At 37.2% G+C, this 24,246-nt stretch overlaps 2 protein-coding genes across 2 annotated transcripts in view; one reads left to right on the top strand and one right to left on the bottom strand.

The window, feature by feature from the left end:
• Positions 1 to 24,246, top strand: part of LOC126607927 (uncharacterized) — a 96,690-nt gene that overhangs the window by 46,496 nt on the left and 25,948 nt on the right. The gene's annotated exons all lie outside the window — the stretch shown is intronic.
• LOC126607922 (homeobox-leucine zipper protein HAT22-like) lies at positions 17,174 to 18,704 on the bottom strand. The gene is made up of 3 exons (XM_050275638.1): positions 18,341 to 18,704; positions 17,948 to 18,027; positions 17,174 to 17,848 (listed from the first exon to the last, which is right to left on the bottom strand). Exons 1-3 carry the CDS (start codon positions 18,686 to 18,688, stop codon positions 17,584 to 17,586), a joined length of 693 nt encoding a protein of 230 aa, XP_050131595.1. The 5' UTR covers positions 18,689 to 18,704; the 3' UTR covers positions 17,174 to 17,583.

Genomic DNA, 24,246 nt, shown 5'->3' with positions numbered 1-24,246 from the left:
GACACCCTGATCGAGAATGTGACCCTGGCCGGGGATGCAAGTCTTCATATCCTCACTCAGACTCTCAACCAGGCCCTCGGTCCTAGGCCGGGAAGGTTTACCAGGGGATGGGAAATTCCTGTCATCGGGACACAGTGGTCTATTCTTCCAAGCAGCCCACGGGCTAGGTCACTGCATTAAAGCAAAAAGTGGCTGACCTGAAGCAATAGTTCTCGGCCTAGGGGAGTTGGATGTTCTTGATCTTACAGGCCCTTCAGTTGTCCGACATCTGTCTTTCACCAAATTCTCCTCATGCAGTGGTTGACCCCTCTTAGCTTTTTATTGGGCTTTTTTTTTCTCCTGGATATTATTAAAAATTTTGACTTATACATACATTTGCATTTATAGTATAGTTACATATTTTTATTTATTTATTATTGTTTTTAATTATAATATTTTCAAAGTATTTATTTAGTTATGGAAGTTTAAAAAATAAAAAATAAAAAATAAAAAAAATTACAAAGGTAAATTTCTAAACCTTGCACGACAAATATCTTCATCGGATCCAGTTTCTCCAAAAAAAAAAAAACAATAAAAGCAACAAAAAAAATTTGTGGCGCAGATTCCTAAACAACGAAATGTTCATCATTAAATAACATTAAAATTAATTGACTTCTGTTGGATAATGTTTACTTGACGAAGGTCTTCTTTGCGTGTAATATTACCTAACGATGTAATATTATCACCATTAGTCTGCGTGACGACATGTTTTCGCTCCGCAATATTTTATGTGATGAATTTGTCCTTCGTCACGTAAGCAATTTTACACGACAAACTGTATTTCGTTCATCGCACAAACGATTTTTTCACAAGCTTTCCGCGATGACATCTTTGCGACGAAGCTTTCATTGCGAATGTTTAAGGGACGAAAATCATCCTTGCGCGGCGAACATTTCTTCATCGCGAGAACAGTTAAATGTAGTAGTGTATCACATTTTTGTGCCACAAGAAAAAAATATACAACCAAATCTTTTATATACCGAGGGTTTGCGCCCTTTCTTTGCAATAGGTTACTAAAAGCAAAGAAGCAGAAGTTTACGACATCCAAACACGCCATGTAGTGCTGCATTTGGATTAGGCAATTGATAATTAAGATATAATTTGGACAAAAAATAATAACATGTTTGGAATTAGAAGGGTGAATTACTTTTTCAAAACTGAAATTTTCTTTGGTAACTATTTTCAGTTTTCATTTTTTTTTTTTTTGAAAATTGAAAACCAAAAGTTAAAAACTACTTCTTTGAGTTTTCAAAAGGGAAATTTTATTTAAACCCTAAAAACTTCTTTCCACACCCATCTTAAATATTTTTGCCAATAAACTCTCCACTTTACCCCTAAATTAATGTGAGAGAAGGAGAATATATTGAAAGAAGATGAACCCATATTAGCCCCACCAACGCCCGCTGCTTTCCGGCGTCTTCACTGATGCGGGTAAATTTTTTGTGTCAGTGTCTTTTCTTTTCAGGCTCTTTTCCATTCTCTCTGTTTCCATCCTATATTCTCCTCCTCCTCCTCCTCCTCCTCCTCCTCCTCTTTATTGCTGACTTCCTTTAACCGACATCACTTCCTTTAACCGACAAATGCCGAAAGCAAATCGAGGCCTACACAGTTTTCGAGTGTTACAGAGTTGGTGACATGGAGAATCACGACCAAGGGTACCTCTCCGGAACCAAACCCACCGGATCCTCCAGATCCTTCTTCTTTGAAGGCCAAGTCGGCGTCGTGCTTCTTCGGAGTTGGCTTCGTGATCAAGCTTCTTCTCAAGCTTCCCATGTTTGTATCTTTCCATATGGACTGGTGGTGAATACTAACAGTAACTTTGATGGTGGTAAATTTTTCCTGATTTTTCTGCAGCATTTAAAGAACAGAAGATGATGATGTGTGCATATAGCAGAAAGAGAGAGACTTGAGTTCTTCATGGTCTTTAACTCGTTGTGAACCATCTGGGAGAGGATCAAAGAAGAAGGATCCGGAGGATCCAGTGGGTTTGGGTCTGGAGAGGATCCTCTCCCAATGGAAGGCGTTAGATGTCAAAGCTTGTGAAAGGTAAATGGGCTAGGCAGAAGTTGCCTTGAAAAATCACCAGCAAATCTTTGGTGGGGTTTGAGGTGGAAGTGACAGTGGGTGTAAAAAGACATTTTGATTTTGTTTTTTGTTTTTCAATTTTATACAAGGGTGAATTAGGAATTTGAATAAAATATTTTTAGAATTGGGTGTAAAAAGAGGATGAATGAGTTTTAATAAAATTTCCCTTGAATTTTCAGTTTTGATTTTTTATTTTTTTTAATTGAAAATTAAATGTAGTTATCAGACAAGATTTTAATTATAAATAAATAAAAAACTAAAAACTGAAAACGGTTATCAAACGCCCCTAAGTATGGAAAACTAAATGGTGATTGGCACAGAGTTAGGTTTGGCAGCCACCCCCTACGTCATGTAGTATAAAACTCACTTAATTGTGATTTTGGTTAGTAGCTGTATATATGTGCCTTATGTATTCAGTCTGGTAATTAGACTGCCATTCTATATACCAAACTACTTGGCTAATTGCCATCTCTACAGTCATACAATTATAATCTTCATCATGATAGCAAGCTCTATAACTTTCCTACTTTTCATCAATTATTTGATTTCTTTATGGGAAGAAAAATTAAACCTTGAACACAATACGGTTATTCAGTTAATTTTTTTTTTTTTGAAGAAGAAAAGTTCGTTATTCATTGATTGAAAGAGAATACGTACAAATAAGAGATTAATGTGCATACATGAGTCTCGATAAAAATCTTGCCGGAATTTCAACTCGGTCGAAGGGAAAAAAAGCGCTCCACACAAACAGCTCGAAAAGCTATCCATCCTCAACAATCAATTGGTTTACAAATTGTCAATTTCTTTATTTCGGTTTAAGTATTATATATTTTATTTAATTGAGATTTTCTAAAATTATGGCTGGGAGAATTGAAATGTGTTTTCTGCTTGACTTGCAGATGGAAAAGAGGTGGAGTTACGTGATTAAACGGTAACATTGGAGACTTCAAGTTCGTGTTGACATACAGTAAGTCATAAGTGAGATGACAAAGTAATTATATGTTATTATTATCTTGTAACATGTTTGATGCCATATCATGATGTGCCCTTTGTGTTTTATTGCTGTTTGATGTTGGATATGCACTTTTGAGGTCAAATAAGTGCTGTTGTATAGTTGTTCCCACATATGTGTAAGAAGGTGTCATGGTTTTAAATTCTAAGGTTATTAAGTTTTCAAGAATAGGCTATTTTAGACCCTTTATTTCTTTTCTTCTCGTTTGTTATCATTTTTAGTGATTTAATCTTAGCCATGCTTATTGGTTTGAAGAACCTTGAAATTGTGGATCTTCTTTTTGAGGATAGTAATTCCTAATTTGTTTGGTGTTGGACACTCTTTTTTTCCGTTCGTTCGGTTTGAAATCCCGTGCAATGTTTTTATCAAGGCCCATTATATACACGCTATTCTCAAAGTTTGTACGTATTCCTATCGTTAATGAATGTCGTACCCTTTTCTCAAAAACTTGGCCATGCTTAGATCGGAGTTCCCACCGCTAATTTTGTGCTCCCCCTTCATGACAAGTCCACTCATGATTCTCTCTCTCTAGTATCTTTTGTTTTCGTTGTACTTTGATGCACCACATATTTGAAGGACTCTGTTACGATATACCTCATGTGCTTTTCGCCTACTAAGTCAAATTAAGACTATTATTTGCTCTTATGTGCGACTGGATCATTTATGACCAAGTTCAAGTCCAAAATCCCTCAATTATTCCATATATTCTTTATAGCGAGATGCGATGAATTATATAGCAGCGAAACTTCAATTTGTGGTGGCAAAGTGCCTAGGGTTATGAGTTAAATCAGGGTTTTGGTTAGAGGTGTGCTATCCACACACCCATTTTTAATTCTCTCACATCCCTTGTTAATTTCTATCATTTGATATTCTTTAATTTATCTGATCCGTCGGCTGAAAATTTAAAGTATATGAGAGAAGTAAAAAGGGATATGTGGATATCACACCCCTTTTGGTTACTACGAGTTGTACGGGTCAAGTTTGGGTCTTGCTTATACGTTATGATGTGGGTGGTTTTCCTTTTTGGCTTTGTTTCTTAGTGTCTTTGATATTCTTCTTTTTTTCTTTTTTTTTTTTGGAATTATGATGATATATTTACACTAAAGGGGATGAAAAAGTTGAACTAAACTACACAATGTGATAGTCTAATTTGGTATTGCTGTCGCCATTCACGAGCGTCAAACCTGTGACTTTTTACTTACAAGTAAAGAGAAATATCACTAGACTGTAGTACTAAGAGACAGTGTTTTTGATGTCTTTAGATGTCTTGCATGGTATTTTTCTAATGAAATGTTGTTTCATCTATAAATAAAATGACCTTCCGTTTTTTACTGAAAGGTTGGCTTTATACCAAAATCCTAGATCTAAAAATTCCATAGCTGATGGCCCCTTGTTTCGATTTTGAACCTGTGGCATCCTTTCTCCCGTTCTCCTAGCCTTCCTCCTTTCTCTTCTCATGGGCTCTCGCAGTTTTGTTTTTTATTTTAGTACCATCCTTTGCCGAACTTCCTCTTCCCCTAGTACCATCCTTTCATCTCAAAAAAATACACATGCTTTTTAATTTATTATTTTTCAAGAATAGTACTATATTCATTGATGTAACTGCACAAGGGATCAACAAGGTGCACAAATGTGGCCTTGTTAGATCTTGTTAGGCTTTCAATCGATCAAAGTAAAAGAACTCTAAGAGTGAGGCAGATCATCTTGGTATTTTTGGAAAGATCTCGACGAGCTCTAATATTTAACTAAGGGCTAGTTTGGTATTACTATGCTTCGAAAAAAAAAACTGCTTATATTGTGCTATAAGAATAAACTTATTTTTTATGCTTCACGTTTTAAGTTTTTTTTTTTACAAAAAATTGTGAAAATAAGCTGTTTTAAAGTGTTTACTAAACACCTTTTTTAGTTCAGTTTTTTTTATAACCACTTTTTATAAAAGCACCTCAGTACTAAACGGTGTTGTTTTTGACAGAAAGCCACTGTGAATTGAGGTCGAGAAACAACGGTCATAACAATGGCATGTTCAACCATTGAAACATTCAGAAAAGCTTAAACGTAAGAAAATATGGAAATCGCAGAGAGAAAGAGAGAAAGAGAGAAAGAGAAAGAAAGGAAACTTGCAAAAGAAGCTATTGTATTAACTGAACCAAAAACTCATCAATTACAACCTTATCCAACCTTAGATATAGTAGCTGTCCAAACTTAATGACTAAGTAATCTAATATCCTTCATTTAGCTGATGTGTACAAATACATAAGAAAAACTCAAATACCCCACCATACATTGTTAATAAACGGTTCATTCGAACTTTCTCCACCGTATTTAATGACATTAACACTATGTTTGGATGAAGAAATTTAAGATTACTAAGGAATTTTAAAATGACGAAAATTAAAATGAAGGGATTTTATTTTCTAGAATTTTTGAATTTTGTTGTTTGGTTAACTTAAAAGAACAATGGAATTGAAAACAGAATTTGTTAATTATAAACTCCCAATCATAGAAATTGGGAAATGACACCTATTTACATGGAATTTAAACTTGGAAATTGGAGGCCCCAAATTCCAAGGTTTTTTTCCACGCGGAAATTCTAAATTTCTATGTTATAAATCCAAACAAGGGAATTGGTGCATGTCAATTTATAAATTCTGACTTTTATCCAAATTCCAAGTTTATTTCCCTCATTCAAACATAGTGTAAGAAACATCTATATATGCTATGTTAGTGTGTGATAATTCATCCATTAATTTTTTGCTAGAGTGGGATAATTCATAACTAGATTCAATAAAAAGAATTGTAATGGACTGTTATTTATTTATTTTATTTTTTTGTACAAGCGATCAGCTAGTGGTTTCGTCACAGCAGTTCTCTTCCAAAATCAAAAAGACTCACATACTGTTAAGTACTCTTGATATTAGTTGATCGGGAAGACTCACGGACTGTTTATGTATTTCTTGATATTAGTTGTTCATGATTTATTATACACTAGGTATTAAGAATTATCTATTTAATGTTGCTACTGTTTGTTTAGGAAGTCTTTTAGTAAGCATTGAATTGATCCACCGCGCGTTACTTTTCCACAACAAAATTGAGTACGTTAAAGTTAGAGAAAGTTATTATGATTGACAAGTACATATCCTGTTAATTCTTTTCCTGACATAAAATGTTTCTCCTTATCATCGATCATCGCCTTATTAATCGGCTGGAATATTACTTCCTTAAAAATTTATCATTTTCATTCAATTTAAGTGCACATTTTATCGAAAATTAAAGGATTAACCATATATATAACAGAATTAAAAGAAGATTTGCTTGAAAGAGACTTGTCTACTGTGTTTCCCTGAATGATTGGAAAGAAAAATATTCCCAAAAGAGCCAATACCACCGTGCAAGTACTTACCTTTTAGTTGTGCTCTTGTATATGAATGAGTTATTTTTCCCATTTCTGATTTTTCTCTCTCTACTCTCTCTCCCTCCCTCCCTCTCTCTTCTCTCACTTTCTCCCTCATGCACTCTCTCTCCCCTTCTCACTGTGCACACACGGTGCATTGTCATCCTGACCAACATCGTCCAAATCGAAGCCACCACCAATTTCATCTCGTCCTCACGAGTCCAAAACACCTAACCTTGTCAAATCTTATCCTTGATCGTTGGGAGTGAAACTCAAGTAGGCAGCAAGTTTTTCGGCCATTTTATGGCCACACGGAAAACAATCAGGGCTCGAGACCACCACCATTGGACTCGCATCGAGGGTGGGAACAAAGCCCAGTCATTAAATGTTGGTGTTTTGTTTGATGAATTTTTCAGGATTTGTCCACTGTATGTACACCACATGATATGCTCATAGATATGAGCCAAGCTAAAAACCCAGATGAATTAATACTTAGAAGTTAAATTAGGGTTTGTATTTCATGTTGGGGCCTACGGGTTGTGGAATAAATTTCAAGTTTTGACGTGCTACAAAACTGTGATGGAACAATTTCCGGTTCAAGTGTCCAATTGCAAAAATTTGGGAAATTTTTTCCGTAATGTGCATGTGGTGTGCATGGCTACATCTTAATATGAGAAGCGGGAATATTCACTAGTTATGAGGTACGTATATTGTGCCCCGGAATTTAGCGAGTATGACCACAACCTAGTTGGCCTCGACAAATATTTTTTTTTTTTTTAAGAAAAAGGTTAGAGGATGTTAAGGATCATGCATGTCCATGAAATAACGGCAACGAGTATTATGTTTTCCAAGTGCACGGTTAAGTGGTGATTGATATATGTAACAAGACTTTTCAAACTACCACTGTAACGTTATATACGTAACAATTATTTTTTAGTTATATCCATTATACCAATAGGTTGCCGTTAAAGTTTCTTATTAATGCGAAAAGCAGCTCGTTGCTTGATCTCCAATTCTATGCATATCATGTGCATGTAATGTACATAGGATGTGCATGTGGTGTGCATATAGTGTATATGGTGGTGACGTCGCAGGTGATGACATCATTTTTCTGATTTCGAAAAGAGAGCTTTGAGCTCTAGGTTTTTGGAGTTGGAATTTTTTATGTTAGCCATGCACACCATATGCACATTACGGAAAAAAAATTCACAAATTTCTGCAATTGGACACTTGAACCAAAAATTGTTCCTTCCTAGTTTTGTAGCATGTCAAAACTTGAAATTTATTCCACAACTCATAGGCCCCAACATGAAACACAAACCCTAATTTAACTTCTAAGTATTAATTCATTTGGATTTTTGGGTTGGCTCAGATCTGTGAGCATATAATGTGCATGTCGTGTACATATAGTGAGCAAATCCTGATAAATTCATCAAACAAAACACCAACATTTATTGACTGTGCTTTGTGCCCACCCTCAATGTGAGTCCAGTGGTGGTGGTCTCGAGCCTCGGTTGTTTGTCGTGTTGCCGGAAAATGGCTGGAAAACTATTGGCCCGCTTGAGTTTCGATCCTAACGATCAGGGACGAGATGCATGACACGGCTATGTGTTTTAGACTCGTGTGGTCAAGATGAAATTGATGGTGGCTTCAATTTTGACGGTGTTGGTCGGGATGATAGTGCACCTTGTGTGCACAGTGAGATTGGGAGAGAGAGTACATGAGGGAGAAAGTGACAGAAGAGAAAGAGGGAGGGAGAGAGAGAGTAAAGAAAGAGAAATCAGAAAATTGGAGCAAATAACCCAGTTATATGTGAGTATTTTAGTCATTTCTATTTTGTGCATGGTGTGTATGACCTGTGATGACCACTCCCTAATTTTTCATGTAACTTTCTCCCCGAGTGTGTAAATTGACGTTTATGCCTTTTTGGAAAAAGTGGAACATGACGTGGACGTAGTTATTTAATTCTTAAATTATTTTTCTTGTTATCCTAATTAAATAGTACTCATTTTTACGAATGTGTGAGTGCGAGTTAGACCCAAATCGGAGCTGTAACGAAAAAGTTACGCACAGTTAAAGTACGTTAACAACGGGAAAATTTGGTACACGCGTGTGTTAATTTATCAGTGTGGGAGACACTGTTATTGATAAGGAGACAATTTTTTTATGTACAACTTACTGTACAAAATCTATAAATCTTATCCCCTTCTTTTTTTAAAAAATGGACCCGTGCCCTTTTTCCCCACCAACAATGAATTACTTTCCCACACTATTGCACCAAATCAGATTTTTCTTCTCAGCCAATCAGAACTCATATTCTCTCTTTCTTTCTCTCTCTCTCTTCTTCTCCTTCTCTCTCTCTATCCCGAGACTCTCTCTTCTGTGCAACCACTAAGAACAACCACCAAACTCCATGGATCGAGCCTAAAATTTCTACCATCACACTCTTCTCATCCTCACGAACCCAACTGTACAAATCGATTGTGAAATGGTTGAGTTTTGAACACCCAACTCGGAAGCTCCGACTCGGACGAGTTTTCCCCGACGTGTTCTTGGCCAAGTTACAAGCTTTTGGGATGTTTGGAAACCTTCACGCAACTCTCTCGAGTCAATAGCCTAAGTTTGAAGTCAAGTTGACGTGGAAACACACGGTTTCGAGGCGAAGATAATAAGTCCAAACTTTTCGAGGCTTTTTTTTGCCACTTCCGTCCATATTTTGGACTTTTGAAAGGTACAATCTTATTCTACTCCTTAAGAGCTTCAATTCCATATAAAGTGCGTTGAAAATGGTTGAGAAATGAGCAAGTTATGAAGTTTTGAAATTTTTTCTAGTTTTTGGCGAAACCAAACGGCAGCGGTGGACAACGGAAGTCACCAGAGAAGAAGGAGAATATTTCGTCAAAGTTGACGGAATATTTTGACGCTGTTAGGTAACGCCGTTAGGTTCTGTTACTATTTAACAGAATATTCCCTAGGTCTTTCAGTTTCTGAATTGTGCTTGGACGCGAGTGTGGCCGTAAGCTAGGCAGCGCGTGAGGGTGTGTGCTTGACGTATACAAGTCCATGACGTCAAGTAGAACATTTTCGTAAATTCAATCCTCCGTTTGAGAAAACTATAGGGGTTTTTCCTAGCTTCTTGGTGTATGTGTTAAATTAATTAATTATTTTAGTTATTTCACATATAGAAGAAAATTATCCTGAAGAAGTATGAGGTCAAGCAAGGCAAGGAGGCTACGATCCGACCACGTATCAGTGAGTGGGATTTTGTTTATATATATATATATGAGATATAAAGTTTGATAGTTTCCACAAATGCTTTTGAATTGATTCATGCCTATTATGCCATGATTAAATAATGTTATAAGAAATGTTGTACTGTTGTGAAACGCTAAAATAATACTACGGGATGCGCAGGTAAGTTTATTATGTTGACTAGAATTATTGAATCATTATGACATTCTTATATTTATGTAGTCTGCTCATCATTGTTGCACCCAATGTTAGTGCTCGCCCAGGGTTAGGGCCAGTCTTTCATGTGTATGTTCAGATCTGCACTGCATGCTCGCCTTGGATCCAAGTAGGTGCCAGTCATGTCGTACAAGTTGCAATAAACAAATCCGACATTATGTTGTACATGTTACAATAGGCAACTCCGACTCGTATGTGATCGAGAATAGCGCCAGTCTTCACAAAATAAATGTGTTTTATAAACCTTTGTTTTTGCCCACTTACCCTTCTGTTTTTCACCCCTCCAGGTCTTAGATAGCCGAACTCTCTGTGGCATATGAGGAATCTTCGACGGTTCTGACATATCTATAATTAAATGTAGGAGCTGTTCATGTTGTGTACTAAGTAGTTAACTAGTTTCGACTGCACTACCTATGTCATCTATGCTATGAACATTTGTGTTATAGGTTCTTCCCACTACTGCGCACACACTTTATTAGCTAAAATAAATCCTAGTTCGATTTAAATTTATCCATATTTTTATGCATCACTTTCCTTTATGGTTACGTCACCTTCGAGTGTTGGCCAGCATGCCTCTGCTTCAGTCGGGGTGTGTCATGGCCAGTTTGTCTTATTTGTCCCAAGATTAAGAAATTGTCCCAATTTAGGGTATTTTCCAAAAAAAAATATCACTTATATCATGAAAAAGTTAAACACTGTCCCGAAGGAGTTCATCTTGTAAGTTTTTTTTTTCTTTTCCCAAATTGAACTGAAAGCTTATGATTTTTATCCAAAATATACATCACTACAATGTTAGATAGTCAGCTCAAAAGTGTTTTAAAAAATAACTAAAATCACTTTTAGATCACAAAAATGTTAATGATAATGTTACAAAAAAAGTTCAAAGTACTTCTAAGCTAAAAGAGAACTTGTAGTGCTTTACTTCTTCAAGAAGCACTTTAAATGATTTTTCAAGAAGCGTTTAGATTTTTATTAAAAAATTTGATGTGTTTATAGAGGGAGGATCCTCACCAAATGCTCTTTGTGAGGATTCCGGAGATCCTTCAATCACATCTCGTTCATTGTACATCGTGTAGCCAGTTTTTGTCAAGTATTGTTTATATTCAGTTTTAATAAAAAAAATCTTTAATTGAATACTAAAATATTCCTCTCTAAGGTTTCTCTAGGCCTTCTCTAAGAGAGCGGAGGGACTAGTAATTATGACACTGGCCGTATAATTCTTGGTGTTTGTGCTCGACAACCTGTAGAGATCACAGCTGGGAGAGTGGATTAGGTTTGAATGGATGGTTCGAAGGTTAGCACGACATCTAGGGGAGAAAATTCATGGGTATTATCGAACAAGTTTGCAAGTGGTGCAGTGACTAATGGAGGATATGGTGATGAAATTTGCAAATAGATTGGCTCTCACTGTGGAAGAGCAAAAAGTAGTTGTAATTGATGACAAGGATAATGCATTGCTCCACGCCGATAAGGCGTTTCTGGTTAAGAGAGTGCTCTCACGCAAGGCGTTTAACAAAAAGTGGTTCAAACGCCAAATGTTGAATCTGTGGTGCCCCAAGGCTAGGGTTACGATAGTGAAGATAGATGATAGGCTATTCTCATTTGGGTTCAATAGTTTGCGGGAACGTTTGATAGTGTAGAAATGAGGGCCATGGTTGTACGATGGTGCTCTGCTAGTGTTGGCGAAGGCGGTTAACTTGGCACATCCCGCGAGTATTTCGTTGAATTTGCAGGAGTTTTAGATTCAAGTGAAGGGATTACCCCTTGTGTATATGACTCGTCACATAGGGCAATTCATCGATAACCATATTGGAGCGCATGTTCTCACTGATCAGAGTCTAAAAGGTGATATCTTTGGAAGTATATTACGCATTCGGGTCAAGATCGATATTATAAAGCCGCTACGACGAAGTCTTTTGCTGTCGTTCCAAGGTACGGAGGTGGGGATTGATTTGAGCTATGAAAAACTCTCAATTACCTGTTTTATCTGTGGGATTATTCGGCATATAGAGGAACAGTGTCTACAGTTCAAAGGTAAGAATGAGGATGACCTTTCAAAGCCGTATGGACGATGGTTCCAGAATGATGTGTTGAGTGATAACTATTGGTGGCCACAAGGTAAGAGGTTTGAGTTAGATGCCTTATAGGGATGGTTCATGACAGCGCCACTGCATGTAGTGAATGGGGAGAGTATGAATAGAGTTGTAGTGGTGGATCAGAGAGAGTTAGATGAGACACCGGTGGTGGCTGTGGAGGGGCTATCAAACAGCGAGATTATTGGGGTGGAAACATATGATACCATAATCAATTGGGACATTAATATTCCTGATTTGAATGTTGAGGTTGACCTGGAGGAAACGAGGGAAGATGCTATGGCAATTATGTCAACTCAGCAAATCCCGTTAGCTTAGGAAAGAGTGGGGCTGACCTTGTTTAGAATTGATTTGAATGCACCGCCAGTTATGCATGGGGAGACTAGTCAGGGCTAATCAACTTAAGTGGTGGTGGGAATAGGGAATGAAATCAACAAGAATGAGATGAATTTGAATGGGCCCGAGGGTGGAGATGCGGTTATGCTGAGCCAGCTTGTGGGCTTATTGAGGCGGATGTAGCTTTTAGGCAAAATTTGGGGGAGGGGAGGGTTCAGTGGTACCAGTTGGTGATGATTTAGGGCTAGGATCAAACCTTTTCAGCCTTATGCCTATTATTGAACACCATCAGAGAACCAGAAAAATGAGACTACGAAAAGGTGTCAAGAGGGTTGTGTCGACCTCTTCTCAGCCCAGTGCAGGGGATCATGAGGTTGCACATGCACATGTATTAGGGAAACGTGGGACTCGAGAAGATGATGATAGGGTAGATCATTCTGGAGATCGGAGAAGGTTGATTGATAGCTCGGTGTTTTCCAGTTCATTGGCGGGGGTTAACAGGGGTCAACCCCGCTGTCAGCAATAAGTTGTTTAAGTTGGAACTGTCAGGGGCTTGGGAACTTTTGGGCAGTTCATGCATTCCAATGTTTAATATCTAGTCAAGATCCCACTGTAATGTTCTTGTGTGAGACAAAAAGTAATTCTCGTTACATGGACCGGTTACGTTTAAAGCTGAATTTTGATCGTAGTTTTACTGTTGATAGTAAAGGTAATTCAGAAGGTTTATACGTTTTATGGAAGAATGAAATAAATTTATGTTTAAGATCTTATTCTTGGAAACATGTTGATTTTGATGTGGGTGTTCCGGGGGATACAATGTGTTGGAGATTTACTGCTTTCTATGGATTTCCAGCCACTTGTGATAGATATAAATCTTGGAGGTTGTTAGAGGCTCTTGTTGACAATGATACAACACCTTGGGTATGTATTGGTGATTTTAACGTCCAAGCCAACGAGCAGGAAGGGGGCAATATTCAACAGGATAGGCAAATGGAGGGGTTCCAGAATGTAGTGGACCATTGTCGATTGGTTGACCTTGGTTTCTCAGGAAATAAGTTTACGTGGTTCACGACGAAAGAGGGTGGAATCAAGGTGGGTTTGGATTAAGCGTTGGGTAATCAAGAATGGATGGGTTTATTCCTACATTTTAAGGTGCAACATTTAAACAAATCTTTGTCCGATCATATTCTGGTTTTGCTTAATTGCTCGTGACGCACACCAATCCAAGGTAAAAAGCAATTTCGTTATGAGGAAGTTTGTCATATGCTAGGTCAGAATGGGTGGAATCATAAAGATGACACGAATAAAGCTCAGTAACTGGGCCTGTAGCAATGCTAGGTCAGGGCCAAGAGAGTTTAGGGAACTCGAGGACAAGCTTACGAGTTTGTTAGGCCAGCCATTCACAGAAGAATCTATTGAGCAGAAAAATGAGCTTATTGGAAATTTGAATAGATTACTTGAACAAAAGGAGCAGTTTTGGAGACAATGGTCGAAGAAGAATTGGGTTAAACTTGGTGATCGTAATAACAAGTACTTTCATTAGAAAGCTAATAGGAGGCAAAAACGTAACTGTTTATATGGGTTAATGGATGATAATGGGTGTTGGCGTGAAGACTGTAATGGAATGGAGGAGGTTGTGGTGTTGTACTTCAAAAAGATGTTTAGGTCAAGTGGGGTGGCTAATTTTGCCTATTTCGGTGACGGAGGAGATGAATAACTATCTTGATAGCCCGTTCATGGATGAGGATATTAGAAGTGTTGTGTTTTAGATGCATCATTCGAAAGCACCAGGCCCTGACGGTATGTCTCCGAGTTTCTATCAAAAACACTGGGGGGTGGTAGGTACGGATGTTTGGCAATGGGGTTCAGTCCATGCTCATATCTAGTCACTTACGGAAAATTAACTATACCCATGTCACGTTAATCCCTAAAGTCAAGGACGCTAAGTTAATGTCATAACTACGCCCTATTAGTTTATGCAATGTTTTGTACAAAATAGTGGCGAAACTGCTGACGAACAGGTTGAAGCTTATCCTTCCACATGTTATTTCTCCTCCTCAAAGTGTGTTTGTTCTGGGGCGATTAATTTTTGATAATTACTTGGTAGCTGCTAAAGTGGCTCATTATATGCATAAACGGTCCTCAGGAGTCCATGGTTTTATGGCATTGAAGTTAGACATTAGCAAGGCATACGATCGTGTGGAATGGAAGTTTCTCGAGGCTATGATGCATCGCATGGGGTTTTTGAATAGGTGGATCTGTACGGTCATGTTGTGTATTACAACGGTGACTTACTCTTTTAAGTTGAATGGAAACCCGGTGGGTTATATGCATCCTGAAAGAGGTATAAGACAAGGGGATCTGTTGTCCCCTTATTTGTTTGTTATGTGTGCAGAGGGGTTCTCGGCATTATTAACAAAGGCCGAACTTGATGGAGATTTACAGGGGATAAAGGTTTGCTGGGCGGGTCCTAGTATCCACCATCTGTTTTTTGCTAGTGATAGCTTTCTCTTTGCCCGAGGTACACTTAGTGAGTGCCAAAACATTAAATAGGTGTTGAGACTGTATGAAATGGCTTCTGGTCAAATGGTAAATTTTGAGAAAAGTTGTATTTCTTTCAGTCCCAATTTTACAAGTTGCGACAAGCAGTTACTAGCCGATTGTCTCGGTACGAGGATAGTGGAATTTCATGATAAATATTTGGGATTGCCAATATTAATTCTGAAGTTGAAGAAGGAAACTTTCGCGTGTGTCAAAGATATGGTATGGAAAAAGTTACAAAATTGGCGAGGTGGACTCCTAAGTAGTACGGGTTGTGAGCTATTGGTGAAGACGGTGGCTCAGGCTTTACCTCTGTACTCTATGCAATGTTTTCTTCTTCCCAAATCATTTTGTGAAGAATTGAACGTGATGATAGCTAAGTTTTGGTGGAGTGGGGACCCGGGTAAAAGGAAAAGACATTGGCTTAACTGGAGGTACTTGTGTAAGCCCAAGCACGAGGGAGACCTTGGATTTAGAGACCTTTATGCATTTAATCAGGCTTTGTTGGCTAAGCAAGCATGGTGTTTTCTTCAGGATCCAGAGTCTCTTGTATTCCTGTCTTCAAAGCTCGTTATTTCCCTACGGTTGATTTTCTTGATGTGAGGGTGACTTCCAATAGTTCATAAGTTTGGAGAAGTATCACAATTTCAAGACCGGTGCTTCAAAAGGGACTTCGGTGGCAGGTGGGTAATGTGAAAAAGGTTCAAATATGGCAAGATAACTGGGTGCCCAAAGAGTCTTGTTTCTGGATCTTGACCCCGCCACTGGTGCAATGGGGTGTTGATGCCATGGTGGACAGATTAGTTTGGGCGGAGTTGAAACAGTGGAACGTTCAGTTATTGAATGAATTTTTCTCCTCGGAGGAAGTGGAGCTAATTAGAGGGATTCCACTAAGTTTACGGGATATGGCTGACCGTAGGATCTGCCATTATGAATGACATGGGAAGTTTACTGTCCAAAGTGCCTATCATGTCGCACAGGGATTAATTGGCGTTAGTGGTGAAGGTGCATCTGGATCCTCTTCTTCTTCTAACTCTGATGGAGAGAAATTATAGAAAGCCTATGTTCCAGGGAAGGTGAAAATTTGTGTTTGATGTGCATGCTTGGATTCTCTGCCTACAAAGTTGAACCTTTGCAAACAGAGAATGTTGAATGAGGAGATGTGTGTAGCTTGCGTTGGCCAAGTGGAATCCACGGAGCATGTGTTGCAAGATTGCAATGTGGCAAGAACAGTGTGGTTTTAAAGCTTGGGTATAAGGGTGGATACCGGCCAGAGAGTGTCATTTATGCATTGGTTAGCCAATCTGCAGTTATAGGGTCCTACTTCAGGGTTTGAACTATGTTTAATGTTGATTTGGACCTTGTGGAAGCATATGAATGAGATACTTTAGAACGACAAGTCGTTGCCTCCGCTTGAGATTGTGCTCTAGGCCGAGGGTTGGATGTAGAAGTTCTATAAATGGCACAAGGCAGCAAATAAGAAGTTTATCTGAAAGACTCAGACGTGGAGGAGACTTGCAGAGGGTTGGGTTAAGTGTAATTTTGATGGAGCTTGGAGTCAAAACGGGAACCGGGGGAGGTTTTGGGGTGGTGATCCATAACCATTTGGGTGAATTTGTTGCTGTTGCAGGTCCGATTGAGGGGTCATGTTTGGCTTTGCAAGCTGAATTCATTGTAGCTTAACGAGCTGTTTTGTTGGCGAAGAGTCTAGGTACAGTGGAGGTGAAGATTCATTTTGAAGGAGATGCTAATTTGGTGCTGACAGCCATGAAAGGCCAAGGGGATGATTATTCAAAGTTTGGCCCTATTATAAAATATTTGCATTGTTTTATTACAAAGTGGTCAATTGTGTTGGTTAGTTATATCTAGCGGGAAGGTAATTCGGCGGCGCATTGGCTTGCTTGTATGGGGACTACTAATGGTCAGAAGGTATTGTGGTTCGAGGAGCCTCCATATTTGATTTGGGATATTCTTTTAGAGGAAGGATTGTAAGCTCATATCTACTGTTCATTTGAGGATAGGTCTATTGTTGTGCGGGACGCTCTTTTCCTTCGACCGGGTTGAAATCCCCGGCAAAGTTTTTATCGAGGCCCATTATGCACACTATCTTCAGTTTGTATGTATTTTGATTTGCTTAATGAATATCGTACCTTTGCTTCAAAAATAAAAAAATGAAAAAAATTTACAATGATTTCTGATCATACGATGTACGATGAACTTATATGATTTGAGAATCCCCGTGATCCTCACATGTGTTTATAATAGAAGTGCTTTTAAAGAAGCATTTCCAAACAAGCAAAAGTACATATGGTAAAACAAAGGTGAGGTAGATAAAAAAACATTCAGATCAAATCAAATAAATCCTTGCGAAGGTTATGACAGTTTAACATTAATTCTTCTTTTCTAGCTTATTCTTTTCTATAATTAGTACAACACTTGGACCCCTCATTGTAATTCATATAAATCATTTTACTCATGTGGGTAGTTGTTGATTGATCGATCTGATCGATACTTCATTACTTGTTGCACCTATAAATATTGGCTGTGGTTATAGCTATGAAGTTATACCATCCAATCTCTCTTGTTAATTTGTACCGTCAAAGCCGCCCTGCAATTTATTAATTACTACTCTTTCGGACCACATTGAGATCTTCTGCATTCGTCGCAGCAGCTGGGTTATTTTCCTGAGCTTTTACCATTTTCTCACAAGATAGGCACACCGGAGGCATTGTAGCCTTCTGAATGTACAATGGTGATGTCCCGTTCGCGTTTAATGATTTCAACTCCTGCAACTCTTTCTTCAACCTTCGATTCTCGTCACTTAGACTTTCACAACATTTCTTTAAGAACTCACAGTCTACTTCTGTTTGCTTCAACTTTGTCCTGTGATGCATAGACATCAGTTAATGGGTGTTGCCCTTTGAGAACATATATAACATGTCAAATTGTTTGATACGAGAATAATTTCTATTTATGAGTCACCTTGCTCTTCTGTTCTGAAACCAAACTTCAACTTGTCTTGGCTTCAGATTTAATTGCTCAGCAAGTGACTGTTTCTGGACCTAAAAAATTTGGTTGAAAATATAAATTGAACAAACTAATAATAATAATAATATTAAGAAATTAAACAGTTCTTGACAAAGCAAACCGTCAATCTCGTTTCCTTATCTTTTTCATTAACCTTTATGCTATGCTGATGAACCAATCTTCATGACGAAGTTTTGAAAATAAACAATTATAATAGAACTGCTCCCCCTTGTGCACTTGAGTTCAAATCCCCCTTCTTATAGTTTTTATATAAATTTAAAATAGAATATCGTTTATATCTAACATAGAATATGGTTATATCAGCTGAGATGAAGGTTTAATACGTACCTGATTAAGGGTGCTATGCCGGTTGAAGCTCTCTTCCAACAAGGTGGACTGCTCTTCTGTGAGCCTCAGTTTCTTTCTCACACCATTTTTGTTGTTCATGATAACACTCTTGTTATTGGTGTGATCGATGCTTCTCTCATAACTTTCTTCATCTTCATCCATTGTCCTCACGCTTGATCCATTTGCAATGTGATCGTCCAAATTAGGAACCTCCTGTTTCGGGCAAAGCGCAAATGATAGGTCCAAGCAAACCAGAGGATTATCCTTCTTCTCTTGCCTTGAAGCATATTCACACACACCAAGCCCTAGTTGGAGCTTTGTGTTGCATGCTTCTTCAACATCACCCATTTTTGAGAGAGAGAGAGAAGAGAGAGAGAGAGAGGGGGGGGGGGGGGAGATGAATATAATTGTGAAATGGGAGGGGGAATAAAGGGATATTTGATAGAGATTTTATTATGGGAGTTGAATTTCAATCAGTTATTAGTCCTAATAATAATTTTGATTGAGGAATTACTTACACCAAATGACCCGTTTTAATGTACTAATGCAAAGTAGAGTATATAATGGAAGAAAGAGTAAAGGAAGGCGTTAAAAGTTTGACTCCTATTAGGAAACCCAAACCTCCTTCAATGCCATATGTTTGACTTCAGGAATTCCATGGCTTAATGATTTTTATTGAGCTTTTTTTTTCTCTTCCACAAAGTTGACTTTCGTCGTAACAACAATATCTACGTCCACTCTTAAAAAACAAACAAAAAGAATTCATATCCAATAATTTGCAGAATTTTGTTCAACTATGGGACCTCTCAAACAGTGAAAAGTGAAAGCATCTTTCCTAGGATTTAAAAGAAAAAATCAGTTGAATAGAAAATCGTTTAGCAATTTAATTACCATCACTATGTCACTTTTGTTTTGGTTAACTGACTCGCAAGGAGGATGTTTGAAAATGACATCCAGGGCTTGTTTGGTATTTAGAATTAGTATAAATTATGTAACTCGTAGAATTCAAGGTGTATTAAAAGGAAGGACGGAATAAATAAATTTTTATTTTGTGGCGATTAATATGAAGGAAATATATTTCTTATAATCTTACTATGTTGGTGGGGAATAAAATAAAGGGATGTGCTATCCACACATCCTTTTTTACTTCTCACACATCCTTTGTTAATTTCTGTCTGTTAATATTCTTCAATTCATCTAATCCGACGGCCGAAAACCAAAAAGGTGTGGGAGAAGTAAAAGGGATGTATGGATATCGCACCCCTAAAATAAATAAGGTTTCTAAAGTCACACCCCTAAGATAAATAAGGTTTCTAAGTAATTCATCTTCATGAACCCTAAACCCTAAAACCAATCGTAAACAGCAAAAGAGTCATTTATGATTTAATTCATTCTAAATCTTGATCATTGAACTACATTGCTTATAGGAGGACATCACACATTTCTTAGAGTCTGAACATCCTCCTGAAATACAATATCGGATCATGACTTTCTTGTTATGGGCTATCCTGTAATGTAATGCAATAATTTTAACCATTTAAATTTTATATTCCTATTCTTTCATCATCTTATCATGCAATATGCGTTTTTTATTCAATTATTTTTTAAGATCTTGTAAAAAAACGCAAAATTGCATGATAAAGATGAAATGATGATGGTGAAGAAAATCAAATATTGGCTCTTACCGTTGATGTATTTTCTATTTTCTAACATGAAAGAAAGATGTCTGTAGATATATATACAATAATCTTGAATATGGTTGGCCATTCCAACAGAAAAGTGCGGCATTAGTTAATGGCGGAATACAACTGGGAAGGGCCTTTCTTTCACCTGGTCACGGATCTACACGCAGCAAGCAGTATTCTGTGAAATTAGGGACGCGCCAATTAGGCCTAACTTTTAAAATCATGATGATATAGAGTTGGCTAGGGACGGACTGTATATGTACTAACTAGGGTTACTCAATAAATAATTGTGATTGTGATGTACACTTTGTAAATAGTAATATCATTAATCATTATCTCGATAGATGCATGCCATATAGTATGTACAAATCAAAATGTCATTAGACACACAAAAATGATCCCCTAGTTGACAACCTCTATAAAAGTAAATCTTATCAAGTGCGAGCATATTCTTGCCTCCATGACCATCCCATTGGCATTGTTGCAACTGCATTATCACTCATCACTCTCCACATTTAGAAATTAGTACATTCGAAAAAATAAGTAGGTGGGCAAGAGGTTTGTAGCATAGTTAGTTAAAAGGGTTAAACTCTGTTTACTACTCTCATGTTTCGTGGTTTTCAACATTTAGTGCATCAAGTTTTTTTCATTCCAGAGTCATACCTAAAGTGTTAATTTTGGGAAAGTCTCATACATCCGTTAGTCAAATTGTTAGGTCTCCCGTTAAGTGATGATGTGGCGCCCATTTCGACAATGAAGAAAAAAAAAACCAATCTGCAACCTAGAAGAAGAAGAAGAAGAAGAAGAAGAAGAAGAAGAAGAAGAAGAAGAAGAGGAAGAAAAAAAAAAACGAATCTGCAACCCAGAAGAAGAAGAAGAAGAAAAAAAAAAAATTTGCAATCGAGAAGAATAAGAGAAAACAAAAAGAATCCACAACCAAGAAGAAAAAAAAAAAGAACAGCAGCCCAAACCCAGAAGAAAAAGGAAGAACAAGAAAAAAAAAAAAAAAAAAAAGAGCAGCCCAAACCCAGTTCGTCCACCCCCTCCGCCCCGTGACCGCGAACGCATACCCAGAAGGTTCTTCTTTTGGGTTGTAGATTCTGTTTTTTTTTTTTTTTTCCTTCTTCTTTTTCTTCCTTCTTATTCTTCTTCTTCTTCTTCTTCTTCTGGGTTGCAGATTCGGTTTTGTTTTTTTTTTTTTCCTTCTTCTTCTTCTGGGTTGAAGATTTGGTTTTTTTTTTTCCTCTTCTTCCTCCTTCTTCTTCTTCTGGGTTGGGGGGGAGGGATGTTTTTTTTTTCTTTTAACTTTTATTTAATTATTTATTTTAATATTTTTTTAATGACACGTGGCGCCCAGTCATTGTCCACCTGGGCGCCACGTCATCACTTAACGGGAGAACTAACAGTTTGACTAACGGATGTATGAGCCTGTACCAAAATTAACACTTTAGGTATGACTCTGGGATGAAAAAAAACTTGATGTACTAAATGTTGAAAACCATGAAACATGAGGGTAGTAAACAGAGTTTAACCCTAGTTAAAAACATTAGCATTTATTAGGGTCGGCCTTGAGGGTAGCCGAAGTAGGTGGGCCACTTCCCCAACTTTTATTTTATTATATATATCTAAATTAATATTATAAACTGTGTCTGTCCAAATAAGAAGTTTACAGGATTTGAGTCTTTGAGTCTTTTAATAGAATTTTGTTAACTGTACAATTTACATTTGACTCTATAGAAAGAAGTTTTCCAAAATTAAAGATCAATCTTATCTTTGATCAACTATGTCACAAGAAAGATTCAATGGGTTAGCTATTTTATCTGCATAAAATTAATTAGTATATTTCCGTCTAAAAACGCTAGATGTATAATACTTAAGTTTAATTTTTATGATATTTGTGAGAACACGATTTTTCAGGGTCCCAATAAAGCTGATCGGAATACAATTACCTCAGCTATATCAAACGGAGTAGTTATGCCACTATTACCTTGTTCCGAGGCAATAAGCAAAGTCCGAGCGACTTCGCTAAAATGATTATACTTATTTCGCAAGACATAGGATCTCATCTGGTATAAAGTCATCCAGATCCCTATAAGTGTTAGAGTTCCTACAATCTAGGAATTGGCGTGTGCTGCAATTAATCACAACTCGTAAGAGGGTGCAATATCTACTTCAAAATATCCTATAGGTTCCTTCCAACTTAGAACAAGGATTCTATCCTTAAAAAAAAGTCTCTCTCTCTTGGATGGTATAAATACACCCATCTAGGGTTCGTCTCTAATAACGCTATCTTTGTACTCTAATTCTCTTGCCAACTGCTTGAATCTAAAACTTTGTTACTAAGTTAACCAAGTTAACCATCAAAGAGCCTTTGGCCAACACATTCCCCTCTTCTTAGGCTTGCTCACGATTGTTCTCTGTTTTCCAAAGTACTCTGATTTGTACCTCCACCATCTGAGGCGATGCACAAATTTGGTTCCAACAATTGCTCCTTGTGTATGACATTGGCTCAGTTGTTAGGGGACATTGCCTCCTCTAGTGAGAGTCTTGAAGAGCCATCTCGACTAAGATCAAGGTCATAGTTCTTCATGAGTTATTGGTTAGTATTTTCAACTTCTATTATTAATTTTTAATAAAGTAGTTAAAAAGAAAAAGGAAAATTAACTTGTTTAATATTTTTTAAATTGGCAACATCACTATGATTTTCAGGGCCTTAATGTTGATCAGACCAAGTATATATACAAGATGTTCTCCGGCCGGTCCATTTAGCAGAAGAGCGACCTTCACAAGCATTATGAGAAATACGAGGATCTGAATATTGCTCTAGCAGCTAGGTGCCCCTAGGAGTTGGTGAACTACCATGAAGATTGGACGTGATGCTATGGCCATCTTTAGGACGAAATATACCTCTTAAATAAAATATATATTATTATACTTCAATAATACTTAGTAATATTTCAATAATATTTTAATTTTATTTCAATAATTTTTTTAAAATAAGGAATTTTTTTGTTTAACAAAAAAGAGAGAAGACCAACGCAATATATAGGTCGAAGAAGAAACTTCTCCACCATCCTGGCTCGCAATGCTTCTCTTATAGGATAAAGAAGTGACGTTAGGTAAGCACATATTTATTTTAAAATTTAATACATTTTAATCTCTATTAAACAACTAATAACATATTTGTTAACATTCTTTCAATTGCATGTGGGATTGAAGTTTCTTGAGATTGACAGAGCAGCTCCATGTAAGTTTGAGGCAGCTTCATAGCTTCCCCCAGACATCTCGATCGAGGCCGTCGTTCTTGCCCAGGATGTGGGTCTTCACATCATGACGATACCTTGATCAAAGCCTTGGTCGTAGGTCGGAGAAAGTTTACTAGGGCATTGTGACACACTCCGACCCAGAATGTTCATCTGGACTCCAAATCGAACTGTGTTGGCCGACAACATAAAGTTGACGAGGCCATATAGTGTAGTGATGTAGGAAATACGAATAAATTTAAGCCTAAAAGTGAATAAATGCAAGAGTGCACATGAGAGTTGGATTGAATCCAATTCACACGTGATGTCAGAGCATATAAGTAAAGTACAGTAAAAGTAGGATAAAAAATATACCGTCAAATGTACTCTCTTATACCAACATTTGCCAAGAATCCTCGTTGACACAAAAGCTTTACTACTAAAACCTGAAGGGGTGAAAAACAAGGGTGAGTGGGCCAAAACATAAAGCTTTGTAAAACCTTTTAATAATCCCTCATTGTAAAATAAGTATAGTTTCCAAATATAACATACCACATATAATATGAAAATACTTACCATAGCTAAGGTTTTAAAAAAATGTTAGGCGCTAGTCGGGCGGAAGGCGGGCGCCTAGGCGGCCTAGGCGGATTTAGGTAAATTTCTTGTATATCTTGTAAATAAGTGCATATTGACATGTATAAAAAATTATACTTGTATAAAATTCATGGATAAGATAATAAAAAATGATAAAATCATTGTTCTAAAAGACACTAGACGCTAGTCGGACGGTGAGCTGGGTGTAGCACCTAGATGGATTTATATAAATTTAATATAAATTAAGTAAACTTACTATGTAATATATAAATAATATGTCTTTTCTTTTAAAATAATATATGTGATGTTAGGATTTAAATACATACTAATGTAAATGTTCTTAAAAGAAAAAAGAATAATAAAACAATAGACCTTTACCAATTTA

This window comes from Malus sylvestris, chromosome 16 (genome assembly GCF_916048215.2).
Source record: "Malus sylvestris chromosome 16, drMalSylv7.2, whole genome shotgun sequence".
Taxonomy (NCBI): Eukaryota; Viridiplantae; Streptophyta; class Magnoliopsida; order Rosales; family Rosaceae; genus Malus; species Malus sylvestris.
This window is presented reverse-complemented; position numbering and strand designations above follow the sequence as displayed.

What these genes read in the sequence shown, in the direction of transcription:
- LOC126607922 (XM_050275638.1), bottom strand. Translation starts at nt 18,688, where the DNA reads ATGGGTGATGTTGAAGAAGCATGCAACACAAAGCTCCAACTAGGGCTT. An exon ending in GGCATAGCACCCTTAATCAG is followed by an intron (nt 18,028 to 18,340) that starts GTACGTATTAAA and finishes CAAATTTTTTAG; the next exon opens with GTCCAGAAACAGTCACTTGC. An exon ending in TTTCAGAACAGAAGAGCAAG is followed by an intron (nt 17,849 to 17,947) that starts GTGACTCATAAA and finishes TATGCATCACAG; the next exon opens with GACAAAGTTGAAGCAAACAG.